We start from the raw sequence: 19,272 nt of genomic DNA, 5'->3' as shown, positions 1-19,272 counted from the left end.
GTTATAAAGGATGTTAATTCATTCATTTCTTTTATTAAACTTTAGAAGTATTATGAAACCAGCAGAAAATATACCGAAACCATCAGTGGATGCCCACTGAAGGGGTCAAAGAAAAACACTTTAGTCATGCATTTATTTGACATTAGATTCGGCTTCTGAAGGTTTTAAATTACACGTGCAGGGAGAGAAAAATGACTTCATACAAAGCTGTAGACAAACCACAGTAATACTGTATGCCAGATAAAGCAGTAATTTTATCTTTAGTTAGACTTCAGTCAAAACCAGTAAATCCCACTGATGATTCGCACTGTATCAGTAATGTTGTGATGTGACCTTGTGCTTTGCCAAAACAACATGAAAAGAAAACATATTTCTCATTCCACACAAGTACAGAGAGCTTTGAAAATGTATATCAAAAACTTGTGTAATGTGAAATTTGATGATATAATTAAATAATATAACTATTCAGCTTGTTGTGTAATTTTGAAAAATAATGATGTTTAGAAATGTTGTATTTTAATAAAACCTGACAAGGTAAGATTATAATTCTCTTCAATTAATTAAAAGTGGAGAAACAACACGACTGCAAACCTTATTTTTAACAATAAACTGAGCTTTAAACGCTGTTAGGATCATGATGCAGCTCAGAAGTGGTTTTGATGGCAGCCAACCCTGGACTATAATACTTATAAATCTAAAAACTACATTCACAAACACCTCCAACTAACAACTGCCCACTGGAGGAAACCAACACTTAAGAGTGGAGGGTAGTCATGTGCATCAAGAGAAATCAAGGACAAGCTGTGAAAGAGTTGTCAGATAAATGTCCCTTCACACTGGTTCAATATCATAGAGTTTTTACTGCAAACTGAGAAATCAGAAAAAGGCATTGACCATTTCAAAAGTACAAAATAATTTGTGAAGAAAAACATTGGTAGTAGGAGGCAGAAGGCCTTGGTTGGCACGATGAAAAATAACCATTGGAGGAAATCTCTCTATTGTTGGTTAAAGTAAAGTAAATGGTTATTTTCTCTATCAAAATGTTCTCTCAAATATGAACGGGAATATGAAGTGATGTAAAACTGAATTTGAGTTGTCCCAATACTGAGAATACTTATTTGCTGTTTCTTTCAGTACCCTGACTCATGGTCGTACAACAGCAGGAAGATACTGTTCCAGCCCTGACACTGGAATTGGTTTCCCAAGAGCACCTCAGTTGGTTGAGAGAGAAAGTAGAGCATAATCGATACCCTCTATTCACCCAGACCTCCCCAGAACCTTTATCGGTGAACCGATCAGTGCTCATCTCCAAACTCAGCCGAGTGGACAGCAAAGGACTGCTGCTGCCATTTTCCCACAATGGAAGTTTTTCCGTCAACCCAAAGCAATGTGATCCCCTAATCTATTTCTGCACTGCAGCCATCAGACCGCCCTCCATTGAAGTGCTATCGATCTGCCTTGTGTGGTGTACCGAAAAAAGGGGAGTATAATCAATACTCCCAGGCTTCGTCCTTGTTCCCTCCGGCTTCAGCTACCTCACAGTGTTAAAAAGGGAGAATGCATTTTTTTCATCTCCATTATTAGTTTGGGGGATCACATTACGTTTTGAACACAATGTTGAAACAATGTGTTTCCATCACTGTTCAGAATCACAACAAGTTTTTACTAAACTGAGCTGAACATCTATTTTGAGGAACAATATAAGTTTAAAGACCGTGTGACATTTTAATACTTTATCACATCCAGTATTAAAGCCACACAACGTAACTTTTGAAATAATAAAAAAAAAAAAAAACATATTTCTTTTGCCCCTAATAATGACAAGTTTAATTAATCAGCAATAAAATGCTGCCATGTTCACCTGAATGCTCTCACAGGTTTTGCTGCTACAGCCTTACTGTACTTGGTCTGGTCTGAGCAGTATCAAATGTTAGTTAATTATATTAGCTTGATAGACATTGCTGTTTGACTGACATCAATGAGACAGTTTTCTGACTTGATGGCTCTTCTTGTGCTCCAGTACTGATTGAACAATTAATCAAAATATTATCAAAATTGCAACATGGCCAAGTACAATATTCAAATCACAGAAGATGCAATTTTTTGATAAAGGTAAAATGAGTCACAACAGACCATACATGAAGCGTTGTGTGATGCTATTCTCCAGCCGTAAACTAACATGTTTGTTTGGTACAAGCCCCAACAAGTGAAATGAAAATGCGAAAATGACCATTCCACCAAACGCAATATCTGCCAAAATAACCGCAACATGACTTTTTTGGCATATTATTCAGCCCTGGTACTGATGCACTGTGATTTCATATGACAGTGACCGCTGTTCAGCAAATGTTCTCACAGGATCAGCATGAAGCTCCATTATTTCATTTCACTAACATGAGTTTTCCTCTTCCAGATAAATATCTCACATTAGTATCAGCTGTCAATGGATCTAGATTCAGGGGGGGGCTTAAGGTCACTGGACACTGAACCAACGACACTTACAGGACGTCCTGTCTGACCACTATACCACTAATGCTATTTTACATTACAGCGCAGTGCCTTTAGAAATCTAATATACCATATAGAAATCAATGGACCTTCTCTCACAGCAATATGGATACAGTCAACCATGATCCATTCAATGTCAATATAACTATGAAAACATGTTATTGTTTTTCCTGTTATTCCTGAGGTAAAAGGAAAATCCAAGAAATTAAAAAAATGTTTATGTTCCCATCATCCTGTGTTCAAAGTTAAAATGAATGTCCTCATGTGTTACAGATGGAGTACACCTGAGGGAATTGATCATGTTTTATCAGCAGTTGTATCAATAAACAGCAGCTGTAAGCACAAATGAAGGTGACTCACTTTGGTTCACATGAGTGGAGGTGTGTTTCTTTGTAATGGTAACCCAGAAGGACAGACTGGATGACAGATCAGTGAAATATCCTGATGATATTTACTGTTTCACAAGAATTCCTCCGTTTCCTCCAAAGGTATTTGCTTCGTTTAACAACTGTGTTGAAAAATGCTGTGTCACTTTCTGCTGACTGCTGCTGCTGCTGCTAAGCACTTACCACCAGTGCAGTAATAATCTATCCTGTGGTTGTCTGTTTTCTATGTGTGTGTGTGTGTGTGTTTACAGTATGTGTGTGTGTTTGATCCCAACAGGCCCTTACCTGGCAGATGACTGAAATAAGTCCCTATTCAGCATCTATTGTACTTTCAGCCTGGGCTCTGAGCCCTAAACCATCACATGACATAGACACAGGCAGGCTGACACACACACACACACACACACACACACACACCCACACACACACACACCCACACACACACACACCCACACACACACACACCCACACACACACACACCCACACACACACACACCCACACACACACACACCCACACACACACACACCCACACACACACACACCCACACACACACACACGCGCGCGCGCACCTAACACTGCAGCTCCACAGCTCCCTGAACAGTCACCATGGTGATTATAAACACAGTTCAGCTTTGATGTAAAGCACACGGATTAAATGTTCACCAGATTCAGCTCTTTCCTGTCAATCACACGACAGTAACGAATGGGTTGGTGTGAAGTTTTAATTGAAAACAAATCAGTCATGATGTTTTCAGTTTATATCTATATATTTATATATATCTTTTATTGCACTGTAAATTAATGAACTAGTCCTATACACTTAGTACTGTAGATAATTCTGATTTGTCTAGTTGAAGGTTTTTCGCATTTTAATTTGCAAAAGTTTTTCACAATATATCTAAATATAGTAAAAAATATAGTACTATAATCTCAAATCAGTGTGCAGAAACTATTCTTACATAGCCTAACCTGCAGTTTGCCTACATTTAACTCCACCAATCCAGATAAAGACAGAAAAGTTATTATCAATATTATTGTGCATTACTAAAGCTTCAGTGCTTTATTCCATAATAAATATATCTACCATGTCCTGAGCTTGAAAGTACTGCAGGTAAATGGGCCACATATCTACGTCAAGTATTTGTTGGCACACTTAAAGCATCAACCACTTCTTTAACGAATCTGAAATTTAAAATCCAGAAATGTCGCTCAGCGTGCTCATGGTCACGAGCCCAGAGATGATTTGTACCAAAGAACAAAAGGACAAGAGAGGATCTCTGCTGATAATTCATCCCTTTCAAGATCAAACACTTATCCCGAATTTTGTGTTCTCAGGGCACCTTAGTGATTATTTCACCAAATCTGTTTCATAAAAACTCTGCAGTGTATCGAAGTTTTTCTCAGAAGAAAGAATACTAATTGTACTCTGCCATCACTGGTCCATTGGCTCAAACAGCGCCATATCACACTGACCTCTGACCTCGGAGGAGAAATGGGCGGAGTGGCGGGTTATAAACAGCTGCAGCTGCTGGTCAAGGTCGCAGCACTGGAGGTCCACGTCCCAGGATCGAATTCCTGCCAAGAAGGAAAGAGAGAGATTGTTTGAGGATAACAACATGAAGCACGGAGGGACAGACATTAGTAAAACTGACTAAAATTTGTTGGACTAGTTCCTGGTGAACCGGGGACAGATTTAGCATGCGAGTCATCATGCAAGAGATCTGCCTTGCTCTGTTTCTGTGAACTTGAGTTAACCTCTTTTTTTTTTAGATGTTGCTGCAGCAGTTTGACTTCCTCCCACCTTCCCCTCTTAGCTCTCTGTTTGGGCTGCAGGGAAGGTCAATGAGAAAACACTTTTCAGGTTCAAAACGTCCTGAGACTAATAACACTGCAAAGCATTTTCTACATCACTATTTCTAACCTCAATTCCTCTCTACTTCCTCAGGCCCAGTCTAATATTTACTTAAAACTTTTACAGCATGAGAAAAAGAAGAGTAAGAGCTGTAGGTTTTTCCTCCGTTGATGAAAACTTTTATTTTGTTAGTTATATAGTTAAAATAGAATGATCAATGATTTGCAATTTGTGGTAAGTTTCATACAGAATTTTATATGCAGCATCAGCTAATACTGTCTTTAATTCTGTCTTTAGATTGTGGACGTTGCACTTCATACTATTTCATTTAATAGTACTTGTTCTACCAAATAACACTATAATGCACATTCATATGAAAAGAAAAAGTAATCAAATGGTTTATGTTACAAATTAGTTAACATGTATTAACATCATTTTATTATTTTGTGGTGATAACTTTCACTGTAGGTTTTTTAAATAAGTTTTTTTTTTTTTATCTAAAAAAGCTACAATCTGTAAATTCTGATTCAAACCTGCATTAACTGATTTTTTTCAGCCACTTGGGGGCAGCAGAAACAAGCTGTACATTCAACAATGACTATCATCATATTATGAAGTTGTGATAAACATTTTAGCTAACAGCCAGCAGACACAACGCAACATTAGTGTTAATGTGAAATCATGGATGTCCAACATTCACTGTCCTCTTAGCTGTTTTACTCTCCACCAACTTCTAACAGAAATGTCTGGCTCTTTAGCAGCTACATGTTCATCAGCTAACAGTAAGAGTGAACAAAAACAATAAGGCTGAGCGTGTGAAAACCAAAAGAAAGAGCTGAAAGACACTGAAATGTTCTGTATGTTCTGATTGGTCACTACAAACAGCAGCTTTCACATTACACAGACATTGTTCATGTCAAAATATGAATTAGTGCAGTTTTAAGTAAAAGTTTGAATCGGTTGCTGTATATTCTCTGTCACCTTACTTTGTGTATTTGTTCAGAAATCATAGATGCACCAATCATGGACTAGTATTTGTAATAGGGAGGTGACATATTTGAACTGAGATCAATATTTATTGGTGTTGAGCTGTAACTCAAAATTACTACATTATTATTATTACATTATTTTGAACGGTTAATCAGCCTTATCATCATCATCATCATCATCATCATCATCATCATATTCATAAAATGTTTCATACCTTAAGTAATAACAAGAGGTCCAAACATAAACAACAAAATTAACTGGAGTCCACTGGATCAGTAGAGATGACTCAGTAATGAACTGATCTACATCTCACACCCCCGCACACACACACACACACACACACACACACACACACACACACACACACAGCAGCTTTATCAGATCCTACTGAGCCGCAGTGACTCAGACTTCAGAGGGAACTTGTGTCAGATCTCATCCAGCAGGATACAAACCAATGCACACACCTCTCTCATCTTATCCACTTGTGGATTCCTTCAGCGAGAGAAAGAAATTAGATTATTCTAATTTTTCAAATCCACAGGCCTGTGCTAAAATCTCCTCTTTCACAAAGGAGACTTTGAAGACCTTGTTTTGCCCTTAACTGAGGAGAAACTGTTCCCTCACTGCAGACTGCAGTCTGGTCCCAGAAATGCTGTGTCACTGTTATTAATGTTTTGTTAGCATTCACTGGCAAACGTCTATCTGTGCACTACCAGATTCATAAAAATTACAACCTCCCAGTCTCATGTTGTTACCTTTCCATCCCAATCATCACAGTAACACATTGTTAGTATCTACAGAGGAGAGGTTATGGGAATAAAGGCTGGAGGAATGAATGTACTACTACCAGGAAGCTGCATCTTCTTCTTGGAGGATGACATCAGTTAAGTTGACAAAGTCAATGTTTCAAACATTGAAACTAGATGCAGACAAAACTGTTTATAGATAAGAGAGGAACGATCAATGGCTATATTTACATGCATGGATAATTTTGATCTTGTACTTGTTACTAAAGTTACCTGACTTTGTGGCTGTAAACATAATAAACTGTAGTGGTGAAACAATTTGTTCATTGGTCGACTGACAGAAAATTAACTCACAACTATTCTAATAATCAATTAATCATTTAAGTTATTTATCAAACAAAAAAGGCCAAACAAAAGGTTCCAGCCTCTCAGATGGGATCATTTGCTGATTTTCTCTGATTGATGTCATTGTACGCTAAATAGCTTTCAGGCTGTTGCACAGAACAAACAATTTAAGCTCAGAAATTGTGACGGATATTTTCTCTAATTTCAACAGATTCATATACGGTTCAATGGACAATGACACCAATCATAGAATAAGCCAGTCAAGCTCACACTCTTATGATGAGACTCCTGGTAGGATTGATTTTTTTTAAGTTACTGAGGCAAAAAAAAACAACTTAGTTTTAGTTGTCAGTATCTGCTCAAAGTCACAGAGTCGTCCAAAGTTGCTCATCAATATGCAGAATTTATGATGCCCCAGCTCAGGACATTCTTATCCACTGTGTGGGTCACACTGTCTCAAATGCTTCCCATTAAATGTGTTAAGAGGCTGTACGCTACCCTTTACTGTGTGGTTCAGCATTTAACTAGATGGACATTTTCCAATCCAAACCTGTAAAACCACAACATACGGCTTGAAAAAACTCTAGCATAAAGCATAGATCTCACCTTTGTGGGTGTTTGCTTTCAAGTGTGAAATGGGCTCATTGCTGCCTCTTTGGGACAGTTAGGAAAAAAACACCACATGCAACTGCAGTTGGTGTTTTTTGCCTTCTGACCTTTTGGGGGCAGTAATGAGCCCATTACAGTTTGTTGCACCAGAATGAAGTGAATGTAAAACCTACTTGGATTTTGAGTGAACTGCACATTTAGGTGAAATGTATTCTTTATCAGTGGAGGAGAGAGTACCAAACAGGGCTATTATATATTCAACTAGAGCAGCAACGATTAGCTCATTAATCGATTAGTCAATCAGCAGAAAACTAATTAGCAACTATTTTGACAATATTTGACAACTATTTTGAATTATTCTTTTAAGAATAAAGTGCCAAACATCTGTAATCCAGAGAATTCCTGTGTCATATATAATAGTGAAATTAATATCTCTGGGTTGTCGTCTGAAGACGTAATCTTGGGCTCTGGGAAATGATAACAGCATGTTTAACTATTTTCTATTTTACAGATATAACTATTAAATGATTGATTGAGAAAATAATGGGAAAATTAATCAATAATGAAAATAATTGTTAGTTACAGTTGCACATTCAACACACCAGCACACTATAGGTGGACTAAAATATTATTATTGTTATTCGTTTTGCTTGCTTCACCTGAATAAGACCTTAACCAGAGTACTACCAGAAAAGCCATGTGACTCCAATCATTGAACATCTTGAACATTTAAATGAACTATTTGTAAGTTTTGCTACTGCTACATAGTCAACGTTAGCATTAACAGCTGTTGACAGTGCATTCGCAAAGTGTTCAGACTCCTTCAAGTTTTTCACTTCTAAAAGTTTCACCCATCTCCACACAGGATCTCTGTCCATTTAAGAAAGATGGATGCCACTGTGCTCTGTGAACGTTGTGTGTTTTTTTGTACCCTTTCCCAGGTCTGTGCTTTGACACAAGCCTGTCTCTGAGCTCTAAAATTCTGGTTTCATTTTGTCATAATGGGGGATTGAGTGTAGATTGACATGTTTTTTTTTAAAATTATTTTAGCATCAGGCTGCAACATAAAATGTGAAAAAAATCGAAGGGGTCTGAATACTTTCTGAATGCACTGTATGTCAGTTGCAATGCATTTCAATAACCAATGGCAGCTATAATTTTACCAAAATATGAAACAGATATGAGCATATTTATGGAAAATGGAGCAGCTGGTTATTCCGCAGGAGTGGTTTGAGACTTTTCTTTTGATATTTTGATACATTTACATTTTCATTACCACTGTGAAATCTTGGACTCTATTGTTGCCAATATCAATCAGGCTGATGCCCCTGTCAAGGACAAAACAATGTTTTTCCAGCCTTTCAAGTCTACAAGGGGGTGAGTGTTTGATACTCAAAAGAACACCTGACTGGAATGACGTGAAATGTTAATAATGGCATTAATGCAAATATCTTATGACTTAATAGCTAATCTGTTACTGAATGAGTCATTTACTGCACTTATTTCTGCACATATTTCACTTTCCTCTCTGAGACGTAGCCAAAAGATTATAGCTGCTTAATGCTGCAGAACACCCATAGAGAGAAAAGTGTTAAGACACTAACTGAAAGTTATATCCATGAAAGACTCAGATTTTCGAAACAGCCAGGACACGGTGTCTTCGCGCTGTCTGAGGTGAGAGCGTCAGAACCACAGTCACACTACTTTTCTGTTTCACTGCCTTCAGGCTTCAGATCTGCTAAACCTGAAAAGGTATCAGGGCTGAAAGTCTTTCCTGGAACCTCTGGGAACAACGCTGCATCACAAGCTCAGGACGTGTTTGTGATGTTTGATGAGCCTCTTTTCTCAGGTACATTCATTTTCATTTTAAGGAACAATAAAGTGTACCAGGGATTAGGTGCTCAGACAAATATATGTCATGTATCTCAGTTTTCTACTAGAATGGTACTCAGTAGAGCACATAACTCCGCCAAGTCCAAACAATCCTACACATCCATCAGATCCAGATTATTGTCTTGATCTGCACCAAATTGTACGAACTCATAGATCTCAATATCTGCCTGATTTTTTACAATGTGTCACAATTCTTGGATCTGAACCTATATCTAATGGGTTCGTCCCCGGCTGATGCTTTCACTAAGTTTGGTGCATATCAGCTCTATACTTTTTGTGAAAATCCTGCCGACAATTAGACAAACAGATGCTGGTGAAAACATAACCTCCTTGGCAAAGGTAACCATGCGAGAATCTGGCATTGCAGATACACAGAAAACTTGTACTTGAACTGAATATTTTAACCCTGGGCTCTGAGTTTGAACAGTGCAGCACGGGTTAAAAAATATACACGTGACAGACTTAGCCCAGAGCTTTCTGTGGCCTGGGGCTCAGGTTAGCCCCGGGCTGAAAAAGTGTAAAAAGCCACTGTGTTTCATGCCGTCATGTAGTGTGCGCTGCCAGAAGTGTCTGGAATAACATAAGAAACCCCAGTGGTTCCTGTTAAAGCTTCATTGTGGCAGTGTTAGTACATTTCATGTTTCCTAATAGTCCTCACTAAACTTCACTGAATAACAAAGCAGCTCATACAATGCTTGTAACACTCTGACACAAGGCAAAGCCAAAATGGTAAAAATACAAAATGTCTGTACATTAAATGAGGAGTTGTTGCTTTTTGACATTAAATATGATTGTTAATTGGATACCTTTGGGTTTTGAACTGATGCTCAAACTTGAACTGAAGCGATTAGTCAATTAATTGATTAATCAGTCACAGAAAATTAACCTGCCACTATTTTGATAAATCATTAAAGTCAATTTTCGAGTTCCAGCTTCTCAAATGTGATGATTTGCTGCATTTTTTTTTTCTTATGTGATATTAAAGTAAATATCTTTAGCCTTTGGAGTGTTTGTCAAGAAAACAAGCAATTTGAAGACGTCACCGTGACCTTTCGGAAATTGTGACTGATATTTTTCACTATCTTTTAGACCAAACATGAATTGAAGCCCTAGGCAGATAATAAACAGTTCCAGAGTGTTACCTTGGGCTCTGGGAAATTGTGGTGAACATTATTTTATTTCACTTAAAGACAAAATGATTAAACAAATCTGTCACATTAATTGACTATGAATACAATCATTAGTTCAGGCACTAAAAAGATACTCTGGAAATCAAATCTGTCTAAATAAAAGCTCTTCAGCTTTGGTTTTGTATTGGTCTCAACTACAACACTGCAGTGAGGTTGACTTGTTGCAGGCCTCCAGAAACACCCTGCAGCTAACGTGTGATAAGAGTCAATGGCAGGTCATTCCCACTGAGTCACACTTAAAGCAGCGACCTGTGCAAAAGAATCGATACTGTAATGAGCCAAGTGGGTGTGACACTGAGCTTGACACAGAGCAGCAGAGCTGTCAACTCCCTAACGGCCGCAAGAGGAGGTCAGAGGGGACGGATGAAGTTGATATGGTAATGGACTGGCCTCCAAAAATGCGATTGATCATCTGGACTGAGAAAAACTTGGAGTGGCAGTGGCAGAGCAAAAAATTGCTGACAAGCTTACTCCTGATTCTGCACACCGCAACTTAATTCACAACTGCTCCACAATCTGTTTATATCCCCAAACTTCAGACAGCTCTCCCTGTCAGGACTGACTGCAGCCTGCTGCAGCTCCTCCTCTCGAGGAGCAGGTTTTAACTCAGACAGCGTTCAGATATTCAGCTGAGTAATGATTCTAACAGGACACTGAAAACTACGTCTTTTTCCTCATAATATCTGCAAAGTAGCTGCGTTGTGTTTGCTGAGCCCAGCCTGCATATATTGTTTGGTTAGCAGTTTGATACACAACACTCCATCCAGGAATACACCCACGTAGGGACACACATGCAAGCATAAACACACACACACACACACGTGCGCACGCACACACACACACGCACGCACACACACACACACACACACACACACACACACACACACACACACACACACACACACACACACACACACACACACACACACTTGCGCTTTAAAATACAAGCTGGTTATTAAATGTCTAAGACAACACAGACTGAAACATTGTTGTGCAGGTTGCAAATTATTTCTTATTCATGCAGTTTGGTCAGGTGTGTTTTGTCAGATGCTTTGAACTAGTATTTCAGTTGAGACTCAGAGGGAGGCTGCTTGCCAACATATTGCTCTATTAAAGTAAAAAAGACGTCTGCTGCATTTACAACTTGAGTCTACAATTTTACATAAATAGAGTGCACAGTGGGAGAGAGAAAATGCGTGTCCCATGGTGCAATGCTGCAGCAACTGCCTCCACCTATGGATACTATCCTATCCGTTGCGTCAAAAACATTTCTTTACCGTTTCCAGGTTTAAATCTTTTAACGTGTCTTTCTGTGCCAACGCTGCTCGCTGAATCACAGCAGCCAAACAGATAGCAGACACACATTCACACCGGCATTTCGCCCATCACTCACCCCGCTCTATCTGCGCTCTGGCGGCGTCCAGCTGGTGCTCGGTGCTGATCTCCCCGATCACTATCAGCATGTAGTAGCTGCCCCGGTTGAACGGCACCCCTCTCCGCCGTCTCCCTCCACCTCGACGGTACCGTAGTCGCTCCTCGGACCCCGGCGGCGGCGCGCTGAAGCCCTCGTCCTCCTCCACCACCGGGAGCGCACCTCGCACCGGAATCTCCATGGCAACAACCCCCGGAGCCGACGCCGAGGCTGACTCCATCGCCATGACAACCACCGGTGAGTGCGAGGGAAAGAGTGTGGTGAGGTGAGGTGGGAGGGGGGACGGAGGGTGAGGAGGAGGCTGGGAAGTGAGGGAGTAGGAGGGAGGTGAATATAGGGGAAAGCGTGTCAGATAGTACAAAAGTTTTATTTCCGGTGGAGCTTGCAAAATAAGAGCCCTTTGGTGAACGTTCAGGTGAACTGAGCTGACTGGTGAAAATGTTTGTATTTTGTTTTTGAAGACGAACACTACTAAAAAATAAAATAAATGAAAGATAAAGATATGTTCCAACATTAACATATTTTAAATGCATGCATTATAGATTAAACGTCCCAATAGTATATGAGGTAGTTAAAATGAACTCCACCTTTACCAGCTGCAACGTTAAAGTCATGTATACATGAATATAACAGTAGCTACTATCCAATAATATAATACATTAATGTGAAATGGCCAATGTGCATATTTACTTTAGATAGTTTAAATTTATTTTAATATTAAAGCTTTTACTTGTGACAGCGTGTTGTTACACAGCGGTGTTGCCACAAGTTAGGTAAATGATATGAGTACTTCTTCCTACACTGAGAAATTCAGTGACAGTCATTCAGTGGCAGGTTGCATCTCCAAAAGTATTTATGTGATGTCACAAATGTCTGCTGTCCACTCGGAATGAAAAAATGTTTGCCCAGATTGAAACAAATCTTTAAATCCAATATTATATTTACACAGGCTGTGTCGGGAAGCACCGGCCACCGCCATAACAGTCAGTTACCATAACTAGCTAGCTAGAAGAGCTGGACGGGCTAACGCACACTGGAAATTTTGAATTTAAAAGTTGGTGTGTCGCCCCGGACAAGTATGATGTCACTCCCGATAGAAAGCACACAAATATTAGATCAGGAAATTGTGTTTAAAGAAGCAACCCGCTGCCGGATAAGGGGAGAAAAATATCAATTTACAATTCCAGCCAAAGGTTTGCATATGGAGCGCTGTGTGAGCGAATCACTGAGGCTAAAGCTAGCTTACTACCAATGAAGCCAGTGGCTTTAGTCTGAACTTTTTATGGGGTCGGGGGAAATTTAAAGTACCTCAAGTACCCTAAAGCCTTTTCTCAAATACAAGTCTGACATACTGTTTTAAAATACTCCCAGTAAAGTATAAACCTTACCTTTGCTTGGCTTGTTCATGTATGTTTTCACGTTGTCCATCACGCTAATCACTCACCTAGCTACACACTTTTTGCCCTGCTCTTGTCTTGAAGGTGTCTGTGTTTTTTGGTCTCATCATCTTTTTCTAAGGTGATTTTCCGGGACACACCTTGGGACTTAATTTCAACCGCCTGAACAGGTAAACTAGCAAACACATATGCGTGTGTTAACATGGGCCAATAAGAGGTTAAATCAAACCTAGCAATATTAAGGATACAGACAACCCCGCAGTACAATTACCGCTTTAGGCAACACCCACTAATTTGCAGTTGCAGACTGATTACATCCTCCAAAATTAACAAAAGGTGAATCAGCGCCTCTCTAAGACAGTTTTAAAAAAATCTATTATATATATATATATATAAAGTGCAGTGAACAGAAGGAACCCATACCAGTGTTTGACCTCGGTCACATGATGATGCTCTCTGGGGTCATGTGAACATCTTTTTCCAGTTGTCCATTGACTCCTGCTCTGTGACCTTTGACCTCAGGTAGCTGCTGTTCATTCAGTCTCTCGGTCAGTCTTCCTCACAGTGAGGGACCTGACTCTGAGTCATGTGACCTCACCTGAGCCTCTTGCATCCACAGGTGAGTGTTGTGATGTGGTTGAGATGCTCCATGTTTATGTCACAGATATATATATATATATATATATATATATATATATATTATATATATATAATAGATTTTTTTAAAACTGTCTTAGAGAGGCGCTGATTCACCTTTTGTTAATTTTGGAGGATGTAATCAGTCTGCAACTGCAAAATTAGTGGGTGTTGCCTAAAGCAGTTAATTGTACTGCGGGGTTTGTCTGTATCCTTAATATTGCTAGGTTTGATTTAACCTCTTATTGGCCCATGTTAACACACGCATATGTGTTTGCTAGTTACCTGTTCAGGGCGGTTGAAATTAAGTCCAAGGTGTGTCCCGGAAAATCACCTTAGAAAAAAGCATGATGAGACCAAAAAACACAGACACCTTCAAGACAAGAGCAGGGGCAAAAAGTGTGTAGTAGGTGAGTTGATTAGCGTGATGGACAACGTGAAAACATACATGAACAAGCCAAGCAAAGGTAAGGTTTATACTTTACTGGGGACGTATTTTAAAACAGTATGTCAGACTTGTATTGAGAAAAGGCTTTAGGTTACTTGAGGTACTTTAAAATTTCCCCCGACCCCATAAAAAGTTCAGAACTAAAGCCACTGGCTTCATTTGGTAGTAAGCTAGCTTTAGCCTCAGTGATTCGCTCACACCAGCGCTCCATATGCAAACCTTTGGCTGGAATTGTAATTGATATTTTTTCTCCCCTTATCGGCAGGGTTGCTTCTTTAAACACAATTTCCTGATCTAATATTTGTGTGCTCTATCGGGAGTGGACATCATACTTGTCCGGGGCGACACACCAACTTTTAAATTCAAATTTCCAGTGTGCGTTAGCCCGTCCAGCTCTTCTAGCTAGCTAGTTATAGGTAACTGACTGTTATGGCGGTTGGCCGGTGCTTCCCGACACAGCCTGTGTAAATATAATTTTGGATTTAAAGATTTGTTTCAAAATCTGGGCAAACATTTTTCTCATTTCCGAGAGAGACAGCAGACATTTGTGACATCACATAAATACTTTTGGAGGGTGATGCAACCTTTGCCATCTGAATGACTGTCACTGATTTCTCAGTGTAGGAAGAAGTACTTCATATCATTTACCTAACTTGTTGGCAACACCGCTGCTGTAACAAACACGCTGTCACAAGTAAAAGTCTTTATATTTAAATAAAGTTCAAACTATCTAAAGTAAATATGCACACTGGCCATTTCACATAATGTATATATATTATTGGACTAGTTAGCTATGTTTATATTCATGTATACATGACTTTAACGTTTGCAGCTTGGTAAGGTGGAGTTCATTTTAACTACCTCATATACCTATTGGGACGTTTAACTATAATGCATGCATTTAAAATATGTTAATGTTGAACATATCTTTATCTTTCATTATTTTATTTTTTTAGTAGTGTTTCGTCTTCAAAAACTAAAATACAAAAATTTTCACCAGTCAGCTCAGGTTCACCTGAACGTTCACCCAAAGGGCTCTTTATTTTGCAAGCTCCACCGGGAAATAAAACTTTTGTACTATCTGACACGCTTTCCCCTATAGTTCACCTCCCTCCTTATCCCTCACTTCCCAGCCTCCTCCTCACCCTCCGTCCCCCTCCCACCTCACCTCACCACACTCTTTCCCTCGCACTCACGGGTCGGTTGTCATGGCGATGGAGTCAGCCTCGGCGTCGGCTCCGGGGGTTGTTGCCGCATGGAGATTCCGGTGCGAGGTGCGCTCCCGGTGGTGGAGGAGGACGAGGGCTTGCAGCGCGCCGCCGCCGGGCGTCCGAGGATTCGACTACGTACCGTCGAGGTGGAGGGAGACGGCGGAGAGGGTGCCGTTCAAACCGGGGCAGCTACTACATGCTGATAGTGATCGGGGAGATCAGCACCGAGCACCAAGCGGACGCCGCCAGAGCGCAGATAGAGCGGGTGTGGAGTGATGGGCGAAATGCCGGTTTGTGAATGTGTTCTGCTATTTGTTTTGGCTGCTGTGATTCAGCGAAGCAGCGTTGCACAGAAAGGACACGTTAAAAGATCTTAAACCTGGAAACGGTAAAAGAAATGTTTTTGACGCAACGGTATAGGATCAGTTATTCCATAAGGTGGAGGCAGTTGCTGCAGCATTGCCACCATGTGGGACACGCATTTTCTCTCTTCCCACTGTGCACTCTATTTATGTTAAAATTGTAGACTCAAGTTTGCTAACATGCAGCAGTACGTCTTTTTACTTTAATAGAGCGCAATATGTTTGGGCAAGCAGCCCCCTCTGAGTCTAACTTGAGAATATAGTTCAAAGCATCTGACAAAAACACACCTGGACCAACTGCCAATGAATAAGAAATAATTTGCAAACCTGCACAACAATGTTTCAGTTCCTGTGTTGTCTTAGACATTTAATAACCAGCTTGCTTTTTAAAAGCGCAGTGTGTGTGTGTTGTGTGTGTCGTGGTGTGTGTGTGTGTGGGTGTGTGTGTGGTGTGTTGTGTTGTGTTGTGTGTGTGTAAGACGATGTGGGTGTGTGTGTGTGCGTGCGTGTGTGTGTGTGTGCCTGCGCACGTCGTAGTGCTTGTGTGTGTGTTATGCTTGGCATGTGTGTCCCTACGGGTGGTGTATTCCTGGATGGAGTGTTGTGTAATCAAACTCGCTAACCAAACAATATATGCAGGTCTGGCTCAGCCAAAACACCAACGCAGCTACTTTGCAGTATATTATGAGCGAAAAAGACGTAGTTTTCAGTGTCCTGTTAGAATCATTTACTCAGCTAATATCTGAAACGCTGTCTGAGTTAAAAAACTCTGCTCCTCGAGATGGAGGAGCTGCACAAGCAGGCTGCAGTCAGTCCTGGACAGGGAGGAGCTGTCTGAAGTTTGGGGGATATTAAAACAAGATTGCTGGAGGCAGTTGTGAATTAAGTTGCGCGTGTTCGCAGATCAGATAAGCTTGTCAGCCAATTTTTTGCTCTGCCACTGCCAACTCCAAGTTTTTCTTCAGTCCAGATGATCAATCGCATAATTTTTGGAGGCCCAGTCCATTACCATATCCAACTTCATCCGGTCCCCTCTGACCTCTCTCTTGCGGCCGTTTAGGGATTGACAGCTCTGCTGCCTGTTGTCAAGCTCCGTGTCACACCCACTTGGTCTCATTTAGCAGTATCGATTCTTTTGCACAGGTCGCTGACTTTAAAGGTGACTCAGATGGGAATGACCTGCCATGACTCTTATCACACGTTAGCTGCAGGGTGTTTCTGGAGGCCTGCAAGACAAGTTCAACCTCACTGCAGTGTTGTAGTTGAGAACCAATACAAAACCAAAGCTGAGACTTTTATTAAGACAGATTTTGATTCCAGAGTATCTTTTTAGTGCCTGAACTAATGATCTGTATTCATAGTCAATTAATGTGGACAGATTTGTTTAATCATTTTGTCTTTTAAGTGAAAGAATAAAATAATGTTCACCACAATTTCCAGAGGCCAAGGTAACACTCTGGAAACTGTTTATTATCTGTAGGGCTTCAATTCAATGTTTGGTCTAAAAGATAGTGAAAAAATATCAGTCACAATTTCCGAAAGGTCACGGGTGACGTCTTTCAAATTGCTTGTTTCTTCTTGACAAACCATCCAAAGGCTAAAGATATTTACTTTAATATCACTAAGAAAAAAAAAATGCAGCAAATATCACATTTGAGGAAGCTGGAACTCGAAATTGACTTTAATGATTTTATCAAAATAGTGCAGGTTAATTTTCTGTGACTGATTAATCAAATTAATTGAACTAATCGCTTTCAGTTCAAGTCTTGGCATCAGTTCAAAAACCCAAGGGTTATCCAATTAACAATCATATTTTAATGTCAAAAAGCAACAACTCCTCATTTAATGTACAGACATTTTGTATTTACCATTTTGGCTTTGCCTTGTGTTCAGAGTGTACAAGCATTGTATGAGCTGCTTTGTTATCAGTTGAAAGTTTAAGTGAGGACTATTAGGAAACATGAAATGTACTAACACTGCCACAATGGAAGCTTTTAACAGGGAACCACTGGGAGTTTCTTATGTTATTCCAGACACTTCTTGCAGCGCACACTACATGACGCATGAAACACAGTGGCCTTTTTACACTTTTTCAGCCACGGGGCTAACCTGAGCCCCAGGCCACAGAAAGCTCTGGCTAAGTCTGTCACGTGAGTATTTTTAACCCGTGCTGCACTGTTCAAATCAGAGCCCAGGGTTTAATAATATTCAGTTCAAGTACACAAGTTTTTTCTGTGTATCTGCAATGCCAGATTCTCGCATGGTTACCTTTGCCAAGGAGGTTATGTTTCACAGGCATTATCTGTTTGTCTATATTGTCGGCAGGATTTTTCACAAAAAGATAGAGCTGATATGCACCCAAACTTAGTTGAAAGCATCGCCGGGGACGAAACCATAGATATAGGTTCAGATCCAAGAATTGTGACACATTGTAAAAATCAGGCAATATATTGAGAATCTATGATTCGTACAATTTGGTGAGATCAAGAACAATAAATCTGGACTGAGGATGTGTAGGATTGTTTTGCGACTTGGCGGAGTGTATGTCTCTACCTGGAGTTACCATTCTAGTAGAAAAACTCGAGATACATGACATATATTCTTCTGAGCAACCTAATCCCTGGTACACTTTATTGTTTCCTTAAAATGAAAGATGAATTACCGAGAAAGAGGGCTCATCAAACCATCACAAACACGTCCTGAGCTTGTGATGCAGCCGTTGTTCCCAGCAGTGTTCCAGGAAAGACTTTGCAGCCCTGATACCTTTTTTCAGGTTTAGCAGATCTGAAGCACTGAAGCAGTGAAACAAAAAAGTAGTGTGACTGTGTTCTGACCGCTCTCACCTCAGACACGCGAAGACACGTTTGTCCTGGCTGTTTCGAAAATCTGAGTCTTTCATGGATATAACCTTTCAGTTAGTGTCACTTAAACACTTATTCTCTCTATTGGGTGTTCTGCAGCATAAGCAAAGCTATAATCTTTGCTACGTCTCAGAGAGGAAAAGTAAATATGTGCAGAAAATAAGTGCAGTAAATGACTCATCAAGTAACAGATTAGCTATTAAGTCATAAGATAGTTTGCATTAATGCCATTATTAACATTTCACGTCATTTCCAGTCAGGGTGTTCTTTTGAGTATCAAACACTCACCCCCGTTGTAGACTTGAAAGGCTGGAAAAACATTGTTTTGTCCTTGAACAGGGGCATCAGCCTGATTGATATTGGCAAACAATAGAAGTCCAAGATTTCACAATCTCTCTTCTT

General features: G+C 40.0%; 1 protein-coding gene across 1 annotated transcript in view; it reads right to left on the bottom strand.

Annotated features, from left to right (window-relative positions):
• Positions 1-12,181, bottom strand: part of LOC111229785 (microtubule-associated protein 1B-like) — a 75,285-nt gene extending 63,104 nt beyond the window's left edge. Inside the window, exons 1-2 of the mRNA XM_022756255.1 lie at positions 11,917-12,181; positions 4,372-4,473 (exon numbers count right to left, since the gene is read on the bottom strand). Of these exons, the coding sequence (XP_022611976.1) occupies positions 4,372-4,473; positions 11,917-12,181 (367 nt within the window). The remainder of the gene's footprint in view (positions 1-4,371; positions 4,474-11,916) is intronic.
• Positions 12,182-19,272: the final 7,091 nt, after the last annotated feature.

Source organism: Seriola dumerili, unplaced genomic scaffold (genome assembly GCF_002260705.1).
Source record: "Seriola dumerili isolate Sdu_G_001 unplaced genomic scaffold, Sdu_1.0 BDQW01000242.1, whole genome shotgun sequence".
In the NCBI taxonomy this organism is placed as follows: Eukaryota; Metazoa; Chordata; class Actinopteri; order Carangiformes; family Carangidae; genus Seriola; species Seriola dumerili.
The sequence above is the reverse complement of the archived record's forward strand: the minus strand, read 5'-3'. Positions and strand labels throughout refer to the sequence as shown.